Source organism: Heptranchias perlo, chromosome 6, assembly GCF_035084215.1.
Source record: "Heptranchias perlo isolate sHepPer1 chromosome 6, sHepPer1.hap1, whole genome shotgun sequence".
NCBI classification, from domain to species: Eukaryota; Metazoa; Chordata; class Chondrichthyes; order Hexanchiformes; family Hexanchidae; genus Heptranchias; species Heptranchias perlo.
The window spans coordinates 5507480-5520426 of record NC_090330.1 but is presented as its reverse complement, the minus strand read 5'-3'; the positions used below and the strand labels follow the sequence as shown (position 1 = coordinate 5520426).

Below are 12947 nucleotides of genomic sequence, written 5' to 3'. Positions count from 1 at the left end.
ATTTAAGAGTCAGATTTGGAACAAACAGTAGTATTTACTACAAATAAAACAGGAAGTTTCTCTCCGACTCCATACTTCAAAGCAGAGGCCCCCACCCTTCCTACTCCCACCTCACTACCCCTGACAACGTCTCCAGTTCCTAACCAGCCCCGCCTCTCCGAAACACCGCCGCAATCGGATTAATAATTTTTTTTAAAAAAAACCCCCACCAGTATCTGTCTAGCGGTGGAGATTAGCTCGGTCAGAGCACTCGCAGTGTGAGCTGGAGGTCACATTCGGAGGCAATCGCTGGAAGGTTTAAAAAAAAAAGAGGCAAGTTACCCAGAACTTCAAACAAGTGGCGACCCGAGAGGTGATTCCGAAAACTTGGTTACACGTCTCGTGTGTATTTCTGCACAAGTGAAAAAACGCGCAGAGATCGCCCCAGAACGGCGATGGTGGGACCTGTCCGTGGTGCTGAAGAAGAGACGCCGCTCTCCTTGGTGCTGAAATCAGAAGTGCCGAGCAGCAGTCCCGCTGGGAATGCGTGTCCCACCTCAACAGCTCACCACAAACGCTTTCCCTCCGAATAAGTGAAACGGCGTCGAAGATGATGGATTAACCTTGGAGGCAAAAGCTTGTTTTTTTTTCTCGTTTAGCGGAGGAACTTAATCGAATAAAACGCGACCTGTTGCGAAAATTAGAAGCAGACAAATGCATTAGGGCGAAGTTTATTGGAGTTCTTGGGGTAAACAGTCATTGTGAAAAAAATGTCACCAAGCATTGACGGGGGTGAGGAGAGGTGAGGGCATATGGTTTATTTTATGTTAATGTTGTTTTATAGAACGAAATGTCCATATTTAATAGATTCTGATCATGCGAGATAATACATTACTGTCTTGTTGACAGGCTTAGTATGAGCTGCGTTAATAGATTTGACCTAGGTTAGAAACTGTTAACCTTTAATGGAATTAAGAATGTCCCTGTCCCCAGAATACGGCGTATGTGACACCCAGACTATCCCTTCGCACTCCTGATCACCAATGCAATTTCAAATTCTAGTCACCCTTTTGCCTTTTTCGAATCTGTGTTGCTTTTGTTTTGAAAGCAATTTTATTGGGTTTATTTTATATATATATAAATATAATTACCAGCTGATCGCAATGTCTTCAAGAACGTTGAACATCCGTGCATGCACATATCTAAAATTTAACTTTTAACATTCAGTTGAACGATGCCCTGAATCGAGGTGCATTTGGCATATTTATTTTTCATTCATTTTGCTCGTCTTTCGCCTTCGGTTGTGACGTTGTTCCCTCCATCCATATATTCTCCCGTTTGGCTATGAGTCGAAATTTAGAGAGAGTATCATAGTAGGTACAGCACAAGAGGAGGCCATTCGGCCCATCGTGCCTGTACCTGCTTTTTGAAAGCTATCCAATTAGTCCCTTCCCCCCCACTTTTTCCCCATTGCCCTGTAATTTTTTTCCTTCAAGTATTCATCGGATTCCCTTTTGAAAGTTACTATTGAATCTGCTTCCACCACTCTTTCAGGCAGTGCATTCCAGATCATAACAACTCGCTGCATAAAAAATGTTTCCTCATGTCACCTCTGGCTCTTTTGCTGATCACCTTAAATCTGTGTCCTCTAGTTACCGACCCTTCTGCCACTGGAAACAGTTTCTTCTTATTTACTTTGTTAAAACTGTTCATGATTTTGAACACATCTATCAAATCTCCCCTTAACCTTCTCTGTTCTAAGGAGAACAATCCCAGCTTCTCCAGTCTCTCCACATAACTGAAGTCCCTCATCCCTGGTACCATTCTAGTAAATCTCTTCTGCACCCTCTCTAAGACCTTCACATACTTCCTAAAGTGTGATGCCCAGAATTGAACACAATACTTCAGCTGAGGCCTAACCAGTGTTCTATAAAGGTTTAGCATAACTTCCTTGCTTTTGTACTCTATGCCTCTATTAATAAAGCCCAGAATCCCATATGCTTTTTTAACAGCCTTCTCAACTTGTCCAGCCACCTTCAAAGATTTGTGTATGTGCACCCCCAGGTCTCTCTGTTCCTGCATTCCCTTTAAAATTGTACCATTATATTGCCTTTCCTCATTCTTCACAAAATGCATCACTTCACACTTCTGTGTGTTAAATTTCATCTGCCATGTGTCTGCCCATTTCACCAGTCTGTCTATGTTCCTGAAGTCTGTTACTATTCTCCACATTGTTTCATGTCATCTGCAAACTTTGAAATTATACCCTCTATACCCAAGTCCAAGACATTAATATATATCAAAAAGAGCAGTGGTCCTAATACTGACCCTTGGGGAACACCACTGTATACTTCCATCCTGCCTGAAAAACAACCATTCACTCGAACTCTCTGTTTTCTGTCCCCAGCCAATTTTGTATCCATGCTGCTATTGTCCTTTTAATCCTATGGGCTTTAATTTTGCTAATAAGTCTATTATGTGGTACTTTATCAAATGCCTTTTGAAAGTTTATATACACAACATCAATTGCACTACCCTCATCAACCCTCTCTGTTACTTCATCAAAGAAGTTAGTCAGAGATGATTTTCCTTTAACAAATCTGTGCTGACTTTCATTTATTAGCCCATACTTTTCCAAGTGCCAATTTATTTTGTCCTGGATTATTGTCTTTAAAAGTTTCCCCACCATCAACATTAGGCTGACTGGCCTGTAATTGCCGGGTTTATCATTCTCCCCTTTTTTGTACAGGGGTGTAACATTTGGAATCCTCCAGTCCCCTGGCACTATCCCCATATCTAAGGAGGATTGGAAGATTGTGGCCAGAGCCTCTGCAATTTCCACCCTTCCTTCCCTCAGCAACCTAGAATGCATCCCATCTGGACCGGATGACTTTTCTACTTTGAGCAATCTTTTAAGTACCTTCTCTTTATCTATTTGTTTCCTATCCAATATCGCTACTACCTCCTCCTTTACTGCTACAATGGCAGCATCCTCTTCTCTAGTGAAGACGGATGCGAAGTATTCATTTAGTACCTCAGCCATGCCCTCTGCCTCCACAAGATCTCCTTTTTTGTCCCTAACTGGTCCCATGCTTCCTTTGACTACCCTTTTACTACTTATATGTTTATAAAAGACTTTTGGGTTCCCTTTTATGTTAACCACTAATCTATTCTCATACTCTCTCTTTGTCCCTTTTATTCCGTTTTTTTAGATTTCCTCTGTACTTTCTGTATTCAGCCTGGTTCTCTACTGTATTATGAACCTTACATTCATCATAAGCCTCATTTTTCTGTTTCATTTTAATCTCTATATCTTTAGTCATCCAGGGAGCTCTAGCTTTGGATGCCCTTCCTTTCCCCCTCATAGGGATGTGTCTACTCTGTACCCGAACCACTTCCTCCTTGAAGACCTCCCATTGTTCAATTACTGTTTTGCCTACCAATTTTTGATTCCAATCCACCTGGGCAAGATCCCTTTTTAACTCACTGAACTTTGCCCTCCTCCAGTTAAGCATAACTTGGATTACTTAACATTATTTTGGAACCTCACAATTTATAAGAGTTGCAAAAGCCCTTCACATATCATGGCAGTTGTGTGATGGAATTGGGATTTATTTAACTATTGGATGCCCTGATCTCTTTCCCCATTATTTCTTAAGGAGGGTGTTCTATAATCATCAATCAGTATTTCAGACAAAGTTTGAAAAAGAGTTGTTCTTTATAAGAAACTGACAGTTCACACCTGCATATATTAAGTGGTTGTATTTGGTAGCCCAAGGTTGAATTTCAGAATTATCTAATCTTTCACTACGGTAAATCTGGAACTCCCCCAAAAAGCTGTTGAGGCAGGGTGTCAATTGCAAATTCAAGACTGAGATCGATAGATTTTTATTAGATAAGGGTATTAAGGGATATGAAACCAAAGTGGGTAAATTGAGTTAAGATGCAGATCAGCCATGATCAAATTTAATGGTGGAACAGGCTCAAGGGATTAAATGCTCTACACTTGTTCCTATGTAACCCCTGAACAATGTATTGCAATAACATCAGGTGTAATGATTTTGTGATGCAAATACTTTACTCATTTTTTTACGATGCAAATACTTTACTCATTTTTTTATGATGCAAATACTTTACTCATTTTTTCAGGGACAGATGTCACTATTATTTGTGAATGAATCCTACCTGTTCAGGACGTGACTCTTGATGCTCTCAGGAAAATGTTGAATCTCTGTTGGACATTAAGAGGCTTTCTGTTTGAGCTCACTAATCATCCTCGATGGTACCACCCACAGAAGCAAAGGTTTTTTATGAAGTTAAAATTTTTCCCATCATTATGGTGGCTTCTTGGATTATTGACCTTTCCACACTACACGCACTCTTTAGCTTTCAAGACTGGTGTAGTCGGACCGTGGAACTGTGACCCACATTTTTCCAAAGCTCTTCCAGGTATGGCTGCCAAGTTGGCAGTTGATCGAATCAACAAAGAAGATTTCTTATATAATGGCTATGAGTTTGAATATGTAGTGCTTCAAGATGACTGTCAGACTTCAAACGCACTCACTGACTTTGTGGAGTTTGAGAAACTTGCATCTGTGTTTTTGGGTCCAGTGAATCCAGGCTATTGTGAGGCAGCTTCACTGATGGGCAAGAACTGGAATAAGGGAATATTTTCATGGGCCTGCATTAACTTTCAGCTTGATAATGCCAACAGCTACCCTACCTTTGCGAGGACCTTGCTGTCACCTGTCAGGGTTTTGTTTAGTGTGATGAAGTATTTTCTCTGGGCTCATGTTGGTATAATATCTTCGAATGAAAATATCTGGGTAGACACCGCCAACAAAGTGGCCAATGCTCTCAGACACAATGGACTTCCAGTTGGCATTGTCACCTCGATGGGGTTCACTGATGAAGACATTGTGAAAACCTTAACGAAGATTAAAAATGTTCCTGACCTTCGAAGTAAGTTTTGTTTTAAAGAATATAAAATGCTCCGACTGTAGGTAAGTGTGTGTGTGCATGTGTACATTGTTAATTCAAGACAATCCGTGGTATTGTACAAGCCATGCTTCTTGAATTAGCTTAAGTTCCAGCTAACGATAGACATAGGTAATGAAATCCTATCTCCTGGCCAGCTCTTCTGTTCAAATCATAGGGCGTAAAATGTACACTTATATGTAACTAAATTAATTAATGTGTTAATGTTTTCTATTGTTCGAAGACACGCTCACACACACGCACACAAGCTCAAGCACACTCCCTCAAGCACACACACTCAAGCACACACACTCAAGCACACACACTCAAGCACAGTCACACACACTGAAGCACACTCACATACACTCACACATACACTCACACATACACTCACACACACACACACACACACACACATGCTCACACACAACTGGAAATAGAGTCTTGCAGCAATCCAGATAAAGATTGGAAAGCAGATGCTCAAGTTATGCCAAAGGATATCTATGTTTAAATCATATTTGATCAATAAAAGTGGTGCAATCCTTTTATTAAATATATTTTAGTTTTACTTCTCATTCTCAACTCATCAGATTAGTTGATTTAAAATTGTTTGGGCCAGGGTGAAGCCAGTTGTTTAGTACTGATTCATGACTAAGGGATCTTAAGATATTCATTCATGGAGAATATGAATGTGTACAGATAAAGTGAATCTGTATTGTTACTATCAATGTATGTGGGGATTAGCTGCCCTCTGTGAAGGAAAGGCTGGCGTCAAATTTTTTTAAATATTCGTTCATGGGATGTGGGCGTCGCTGGCGAGGCCGGCATTTATTGCCCATCCCTAATTGCCCTTGAGAAGGTGGTGGTGAGCCGCCTTCTTGAACTGCTGCAGTCCATGTGGTGAAGGTTCTCCCACAGTGCTGTTAGGAAGGGAGTTCCAGGATTTTGACCCAGTGACGATGAAGGAACGGCGATATATTTCCAGGTCGGGATGGTGTGTGACTTGGAGGGGAACGTGCAGGTGGTGTTGTTCCCATGTACCTGCTGCCCTTGTCCTTCTTGGTGGTAGAGGTCACGGATTTGGGAGGTGCTGTCGAAGAAGCCTTGGTGAGTTGCTTCAGTGCATCCTGTGGATGGTATACACTGCGGCCACGGTGCGCCGGTGGTGAAGGGAGTGAATGTTTAGGGTGGTGGATGGGGTGCCAATCAAGCGGGCTGCTTTGTCCTGGATGGTGTTGAGCTTCTTGAGTGTTGTTGGAGCTGCACTCATCCAAGCAAGTGGAGAGTATTCCATCACACTCCTGACTTGTGCCTTGTAGATGGTGGAAAGGCTTTGGGGAGTCAGGAGGTGAGTCACTCGCCGCAGAATACCCAACCTCTGACCTGCTCTTGTAGCCACAGTATTTATATGGCTGGTCCAGTTAAGTTTCTGGTCAATGGTGACCCCCAGGGTGTTGATGGTGGAGGATTCGGCGATGGTAATGCTGTTGAATGTCAAGGGGAGGTGGTTAGACTCTCTCTTGTTGGAGATGGTCATTGCCTGGCACTTGTCTGGCGCGAATGTTACTTGCCACTTATGATGCCAAGCCTGGATGTTGTCCAGGTCTTGCTGCATGCGGGCACGGACTGCTTCATTATTTGAGGGGTTGCGAATGGAACTGAACACTGTGCAATCATCAGCGAACATCCCCATTTCTGACCTTACGAACTAATAGCTTGTATACATTAGGTCAACACCACCAGGAGAAAATTTGGCAAGAAAATTAATACATGCCCACTGTCGTCCTCAAGTGCAGTTCATCACACGGACCACCACACGGACTGCAGCAGTTCAAGAAGGCGGCTCACCACCACCTTCTCAAGGGCAATTAGGGATAGGCAATAAATGCCGGCCTCTCCAGCGACACCCTCATCCCATAAACGAATAAAAAAAAAACACTGCCTACAGCAAGCTGGAGGATTGCTACTTAGTGAAAGGATCAGCCTTCCCTCCCTCCATACAAATGGCTCAATCTTAATTCTAAAGGACGGTTGAGTAGATAGACCTGTTGAGACTAGCTGGGACTTGGCACTCTCGGTCATAAGAAAATTGTAAAGTAAGAGTTAATTCAGTCTATTCAGCTTACTTTGTACAACATTCAATGCATTCTACACTGTTGGGTTTTGTGTTCTAAGGAGGTTTGGGAGCCTTTCATATCCAATGTATTGGTGTTTAAAGATCAAACCTGGGCATGCAGTGGATGAACTTATTTGTCTGGACTCATTTGTTCTATTTAGGTTACTGACCAGTTTACTCGTTCAATGACTGCCTGTTCCTATTTTGACACCTCAGTTGTGTTAACAATTGACCTGCTTGCATCTGTGAGGTAACAATATCAGCCTTCACTCTATTGCGTTCCAGTTGAATAAAAATGACACTTGATCACAGCCCTTTTTAAAAAGCAGAGCGGTGCCTGTAAATGGAGGATGGAGAGTCTAGACATTGCTCAAAGGGAAGATAGGAACGTGGGCTGAGGAGTTTCCCATTCCTAGGGTACTTGCACACACTTCTTAATGCCCAGGTAAAAGGTTGATTATCTATCAATTCATGCAGTGCCTGGTGTGGAGGCAAGCTAAAGAGAGGGGAGGCACTAACATATGATAGAACAGAAGTGGTGGAAGAATAATTGAAAACTAATTACCGAGGTTAGGTGGGGTGAGGTCACGGAGGGATCTGAAAGTGAGGATAAGCATTCTGACTCACTGCAGCACAAGCAGACAATGGAGTTTACAGAGGGCGGAGGTCAGGGGGGTGACGAGAGTGCGGTACCTAGTGTGGGTATCTCTCCAAACTTTCTGCTGTCTGTGTTAAAGTTGCCTTTCACTACTCTGTATCTGTACCCTCTTATCCTGCTGCCTTGGCATCTGAAAGTGAGGGGAGTTATTGGAGAGAAAGTGGGTAACTTAAAAGAGAGTTCAGACCCTCGTAGGAGGGAAATCCTTGTATAATTCTCTGAATTTCCTATTCTTCGTGCAAGTCCTGAACTGAATTGGCTAATATATAAGTAGCAGTATCTGTCATTTATTATATACACTGTGTTGCTTTAAAAAAAACTTCAAATTGATTTCTGCAACACAAGGCAGAAGGCACAATACTATCACTGTAACTCAGCGAAGCTGACTAACATTGTGCTTGCCTTACCTGTGAATTTACTCTGAGCTTGCTGTTTATGAAGGAATGCCTCTGTTTATTATAGTGAGTATTTTTGTTTCTGGGACATGGAAACATTTAGTGATCATCTCTGATTGCCATATACAAAGTGATTGTATGTCTAAGGGGCTTACTATGCCAATTCAAAGGGCATTAAGAGACATCATTTTTTTTAGATGTGTGTAAGTCAGAATGGGTACATAAGAAACATGAGAATCAGGAGTAGGCCATAAGGCCCCTCAAGCCTGCTTCACCATTCAATCAGATCATGGCTGATCTTCGACCTCAACTCTACTTTCCCGCCCGATTCCCATATCCCTTGATTCCCCTAGAGTCCAGAAATGTATTGATCTCAGCCTTGAATATACTCAACAGCTGAGCATCCACAGTCCTCTGGGGTAGAGAATTCCAAATATTCACACCCTTCTGAGTGAAGAAATTTCTCCTCATCTCAGTCCTAAATGTTCAATCCCTTATCCTGAGATGATACCCCCTAGTTCTAGACTCTCCAGCTCGGGGAAACATCCTCACAGCATCTACCCTGTCAAGCCCTCTTAGAATCTTAGATGTTTCAATGAGATCACCTCTCATTCTTCTAAACTCCAGAGAGTATAGGCCCATTCTACTCAATCTTTCCTCATAGGACAATCCTCTCATCCCAGGAAACAGTCTAGTGAACCTTCGTTGTACCGCCTCTAAGTCGAATATATCCTTCCTTATGTAAGGAAACCAAAATTGTTCACAGGACTCTAAGTGTGGTCTCACCAAAGCTCTGTACAATTGCAGCAAGATTTCCTTACGTTTGTACTCCAACCCCCTTGCAATAAAAGGGTAGGGGTTTTTACCACAATCTGCACCATTATCGTAAAAGACCAGGGGGTGAATTTGCTCAGGTCTTCTCCACTGTAATGTTAGCAGAAACCCTGTTTATGTGAATGAACAGGGGCCGCCATCAAACCTCCGCTGAAATTACAGCAGCAGGAGCCCAGGGGAACTCACCTCTCTAACTATTGAATTCAATTTCAGCTGGAGTACTGTGTTCAATTCTGGGCACCACACTTTAGGAAGGATGTCAAGGCCTTAGAGAGGGTGCAGGAGAGATTTACTAGATTGGTATCAGGGATGAGGGACTTCAGTTATGTGGAGAGACTGGAGAAACTGGGGTTGTTCTTCTTAGAGCAAAGAAGATTTAATAGAGGTGTTCAAAATCACGAAGGGTTTTGATAGAGTAAATAAGGAGAAACTGTTTCCAGTGGCAGAAGGGTCGGTAATCAGAGGACACAGATTTAAGGTGATCGGCAAAAGAACCAGAGGCGACATGAGGAAACATTTTTTTACGCAGTGAGTTGTAATGATCTGGAATGCACTGCCTGAAAGGACGGTGGAAGCAGATTCAATAGTAACTTTCAAAAGGGAATTGGATAAATACTTGAAGGAAAAACATTACAGGGCTATGGGGAAAGAGCAAGGGAATGGGACTAATTGGATAGCTCTTTCAAAGAATGGCCACAGGCATGACGGGCCAAATGGCCTCCTCCTGTGGCTGGAGTCACACCTAGCACAAAGGAAGATGGTAGTGGTTGTTGGAGGCCAATCATCTCAGCTCCAGGACATTGCTGCAGGAGTTCCTCAGGGCAGTGTCCTAGGCCCAACCATCTTCAGCTGCTTCATCAATGACCTTCCCTCCATCATAAGGTCAGAAATGGGGATGTTCGCTGATGATTGCACAGTGTTCAGTATGCAGCAAGACCTGGACAACATCCAGGCAACGACCATCTCCAACAAGAGAGAGTCTAACCACCTCCCCTTGACATTCAACGGCATTACCATCGCCGAATCCCCACCATCAACATCCTGGGGGTCACCATTGACCAGAAACTTAACCCAACCAGCTATATAAATACTGTGGCTGCATGAGCAGGTCAGAGGCTGGGTATTCTGCAGCAAGTAACTCACCTCCTGACTCCCCAAAGCCTTTCCACCATCTACAAGGCACAAGTCAGGAGTGTGATGGAATACTCACCACTTGTTTGGGTGAGTGCAGCTCCAACAAGAAGCTCGACACCATCCAGGCACCCCATCCAACACCCTAAACATTCACTCCCTTCACCACCGGTGCACAGTGGCTGCAGTGTATACATCCACAGGATGCACTGCAGCAACTCGCCAAGGCTTCTTCGACAGCACCTCCCAAACCCGCGACCTCTATCACCTAGAAGGACAAGGGCAGCAGGCACATGGGAACAACACCACCTGCACGTTCCCCTCCAAGTCACACACCATCCTGACTTAGAAATATATCGCCGTTCCTTCATCGTCGCTGGGTCAAAATCCTGTAACTCCCTTCCTAACAGCACTGTGGGAGAACCTTCACCACACGGACTGCATCGTTTCAAGAAGGCGGCTCACCACCACCTTCTCAAGGGCAAATAGGGATGGGCAATAAATGCCGGCCTCGCCAGCGACGTCCACATCCCATGAATGAATAAAAAAAAAATTGGTTAGCTCTATCAAAGAACCGGCACAGGCACGGTGGGCCGGATGGCCTCCTTCTGTGCTGTATCATTCTATGAATTTCATTACTTGCCGGGTGGGGTTTGAGCTTATGATTTCTGGGTTTAATAACCCAGTGCCATTACCATTACACTACCGTATCCAGCAATGTAAGCTGTCCTTCTCCATTTTCAGATAGTCGGGGGTACATTTTAACCCGCAAGAACGGGTGGGTTGGGGCGAGTGGGAGATTAAAATAACAGCTTTTTGGAGCAGGACCGCATCCCGGCCCCAACTCACCCACTTCTGGGTTTAACCCAGGCAGGTTTGTCTGCGTGTGGACAGTAGACACCAGGAAGTCCCACCCCCACTTAAAGCCGGCGGGCCGATACTTAAAGGGGCAATGTATCTCATTGAGATACTTGAGGTACTTTGATATTTTATATATTTAAAAATTAAAATGAATTTAACCTTACCTGTTTGGGTTTCCCTTCACGTCCGATTCACGTCAGGTGAAAGCAGGCAGGAAGGGCTGGATCCATGAGGTGAGTGTCTTTATTGCGCTGCTTGTGGGCCTGGAGGAGCAGGAGTGCTTCACCCAGGCCCAACAAGCTCACCTGATAGACAGGAACCCTGCAATTGGCCACCCCCCTCCCCATGGTGGACCCCACCTACCTCCGAATCTTCATCCGACCTCTGATCTTCTCCCCGGCCCCCCGATCTCCTCCCCGCCCCCCCCAATCTCCTCCCCGGTAACCCCCCGATCTCTCCGACCCCCCCCCCCCCGATCTCCTCCCCGGCCCCCCCCCACCCCGCTCTTCTCCCCGGCCCCCCCGATCTCCTCCCCGCCCCCCCCAATCTCCTCCCCGGTAACCCCCCGATCTCTCCGACCCCCCCCCCCCCGATCTCCTCCCCGGCCCCCCCCCACCCCGCTCTTCTCCCCAGTCCCCCGATCTCCTCTCCGGCCTCCCCGGCTCCCCCGATCTCCTCCCCTGCCCCCTGATTTCCTCCCCGGCCCATTATCCCTCTCTCCCTCCCCCCACTCCGATCCCCGATCCAGGCTGGCTGCCGGGCACGAAACCCGGAAGTAATATTTATTGGCCTCATTATGGTCGCGAACGCCCACTTACCTTCCGGGTTTCGCACCCGAAAATCTTTCCCCCCACTCCCGTCCCGGCTCGGAGTGAAAATTCTGCCCACAGTGTCCACATTACGTGCTCCCATCCCGAGTACAGCACAGCCAGGAGTGAAGCCCATCTACTCTGCCTCACCCCAACCTCACAGGAGCACACACTACTGCACCAGTGAGACATTTCCGTTTCATAAAGTAGCCGTGTCATGACCTCTCCGAGATTATTGCAAAGTTTAAAAAGTATATATTTTAAAAGTACCGTTTAAAAAGATCCCAGCTGGCACACCGGGCTTGAGTAAAATCTGACAGGACAGTTTGCTCTGTCTAATAACATTAACTAATCTCTTCCAATGGTTCAGAGGTACAGGCACTGGGGGTCTATTTTGACTTTTGGCCGGCCGACTGCGGATGCGCAATCTGCTCCCCTAACCGCCGGGTAAAGTAGTTAACCTTAAACTTACCTGTTCGCCTTCCCTGTCTGAGCTTTGAGTTCACAGTCACTCCCCTGGTTAAGTCAAACAACGTATTCGAGCCGAGTTTATCCACAGCCCTTACAATCTGGCAAACTTTGAGCCTTCCTTTCTCCAGTTTGAACATTTCCCAATCTCCTTGCAGCTCAGGTACCCAATCCCTGGGATTCATGGTGTAAACTTTGACGTTAATACATTCGGGGCAGGACTAGGGTTTTTGCGCCCTGAGGGCATGAAAACCAACAGTGCTCGTAAGGAACGTGATGACAGCACAACGGGATCATCAGGGTCCATCGAAGGAGCAGGATCGATGGGCTGCACGGTCTTTTCTTGCTCTGTGCTTTCTAACGTTCTTCTTTGAGTACTTAGACTACACAAGTGATGAAACGTAGAAGTATGGTGCAGGGCTGGTTATGCTGAGACAGAGGAGGTTGACACCTTTAACAAGGGCAGAATAACTAATTATTTCATGCATAAAAAAATTATTCTTCATTTTAAATAATTTTCAAGTTTTACATCCTTCAATGTGATTTTTGTTCAGGTGCTTTTTATTACACTGAGAACTTTATTTAACGTGCGGTAATATAGCTTTAAGAATAATTTTTGAGTGATCATGATACAATTACCACTCGTGCCATTTCCACCAAGTTTTTGTTTAAATGATTGAGACCACATTGCTTTGTCTGATGACATAGCCCCTTTAAGA

At 44.7% G+C, this 12947-nt stretch overlaps 1 protein-coding gene across 2 annotated transcripts in view; it reads left to right on the top strand.

Moving 5' to 3' along the window:
- The first annotated feature begins 4199 nt into the window (after window positions 1-4199).
- gucy2f (guanylate cyclase 2F, retinal) overlaps window positions 4200-12947 on the top strand; it is a 62011-nt gene continuing 53263 nt past the window's right edge. For both annotated transcript variants that reach the window (XM_067985362.1, XM_067985361.1), the window contains exon 1: window positions 4200-4941. In XM_067985362.1, the coding sequence (XP_067841463.1) occupies window positions 4200-4941 (742 nt within the window). The remainder of the gene's footprint in view (window positions 4942-12947) is intronic.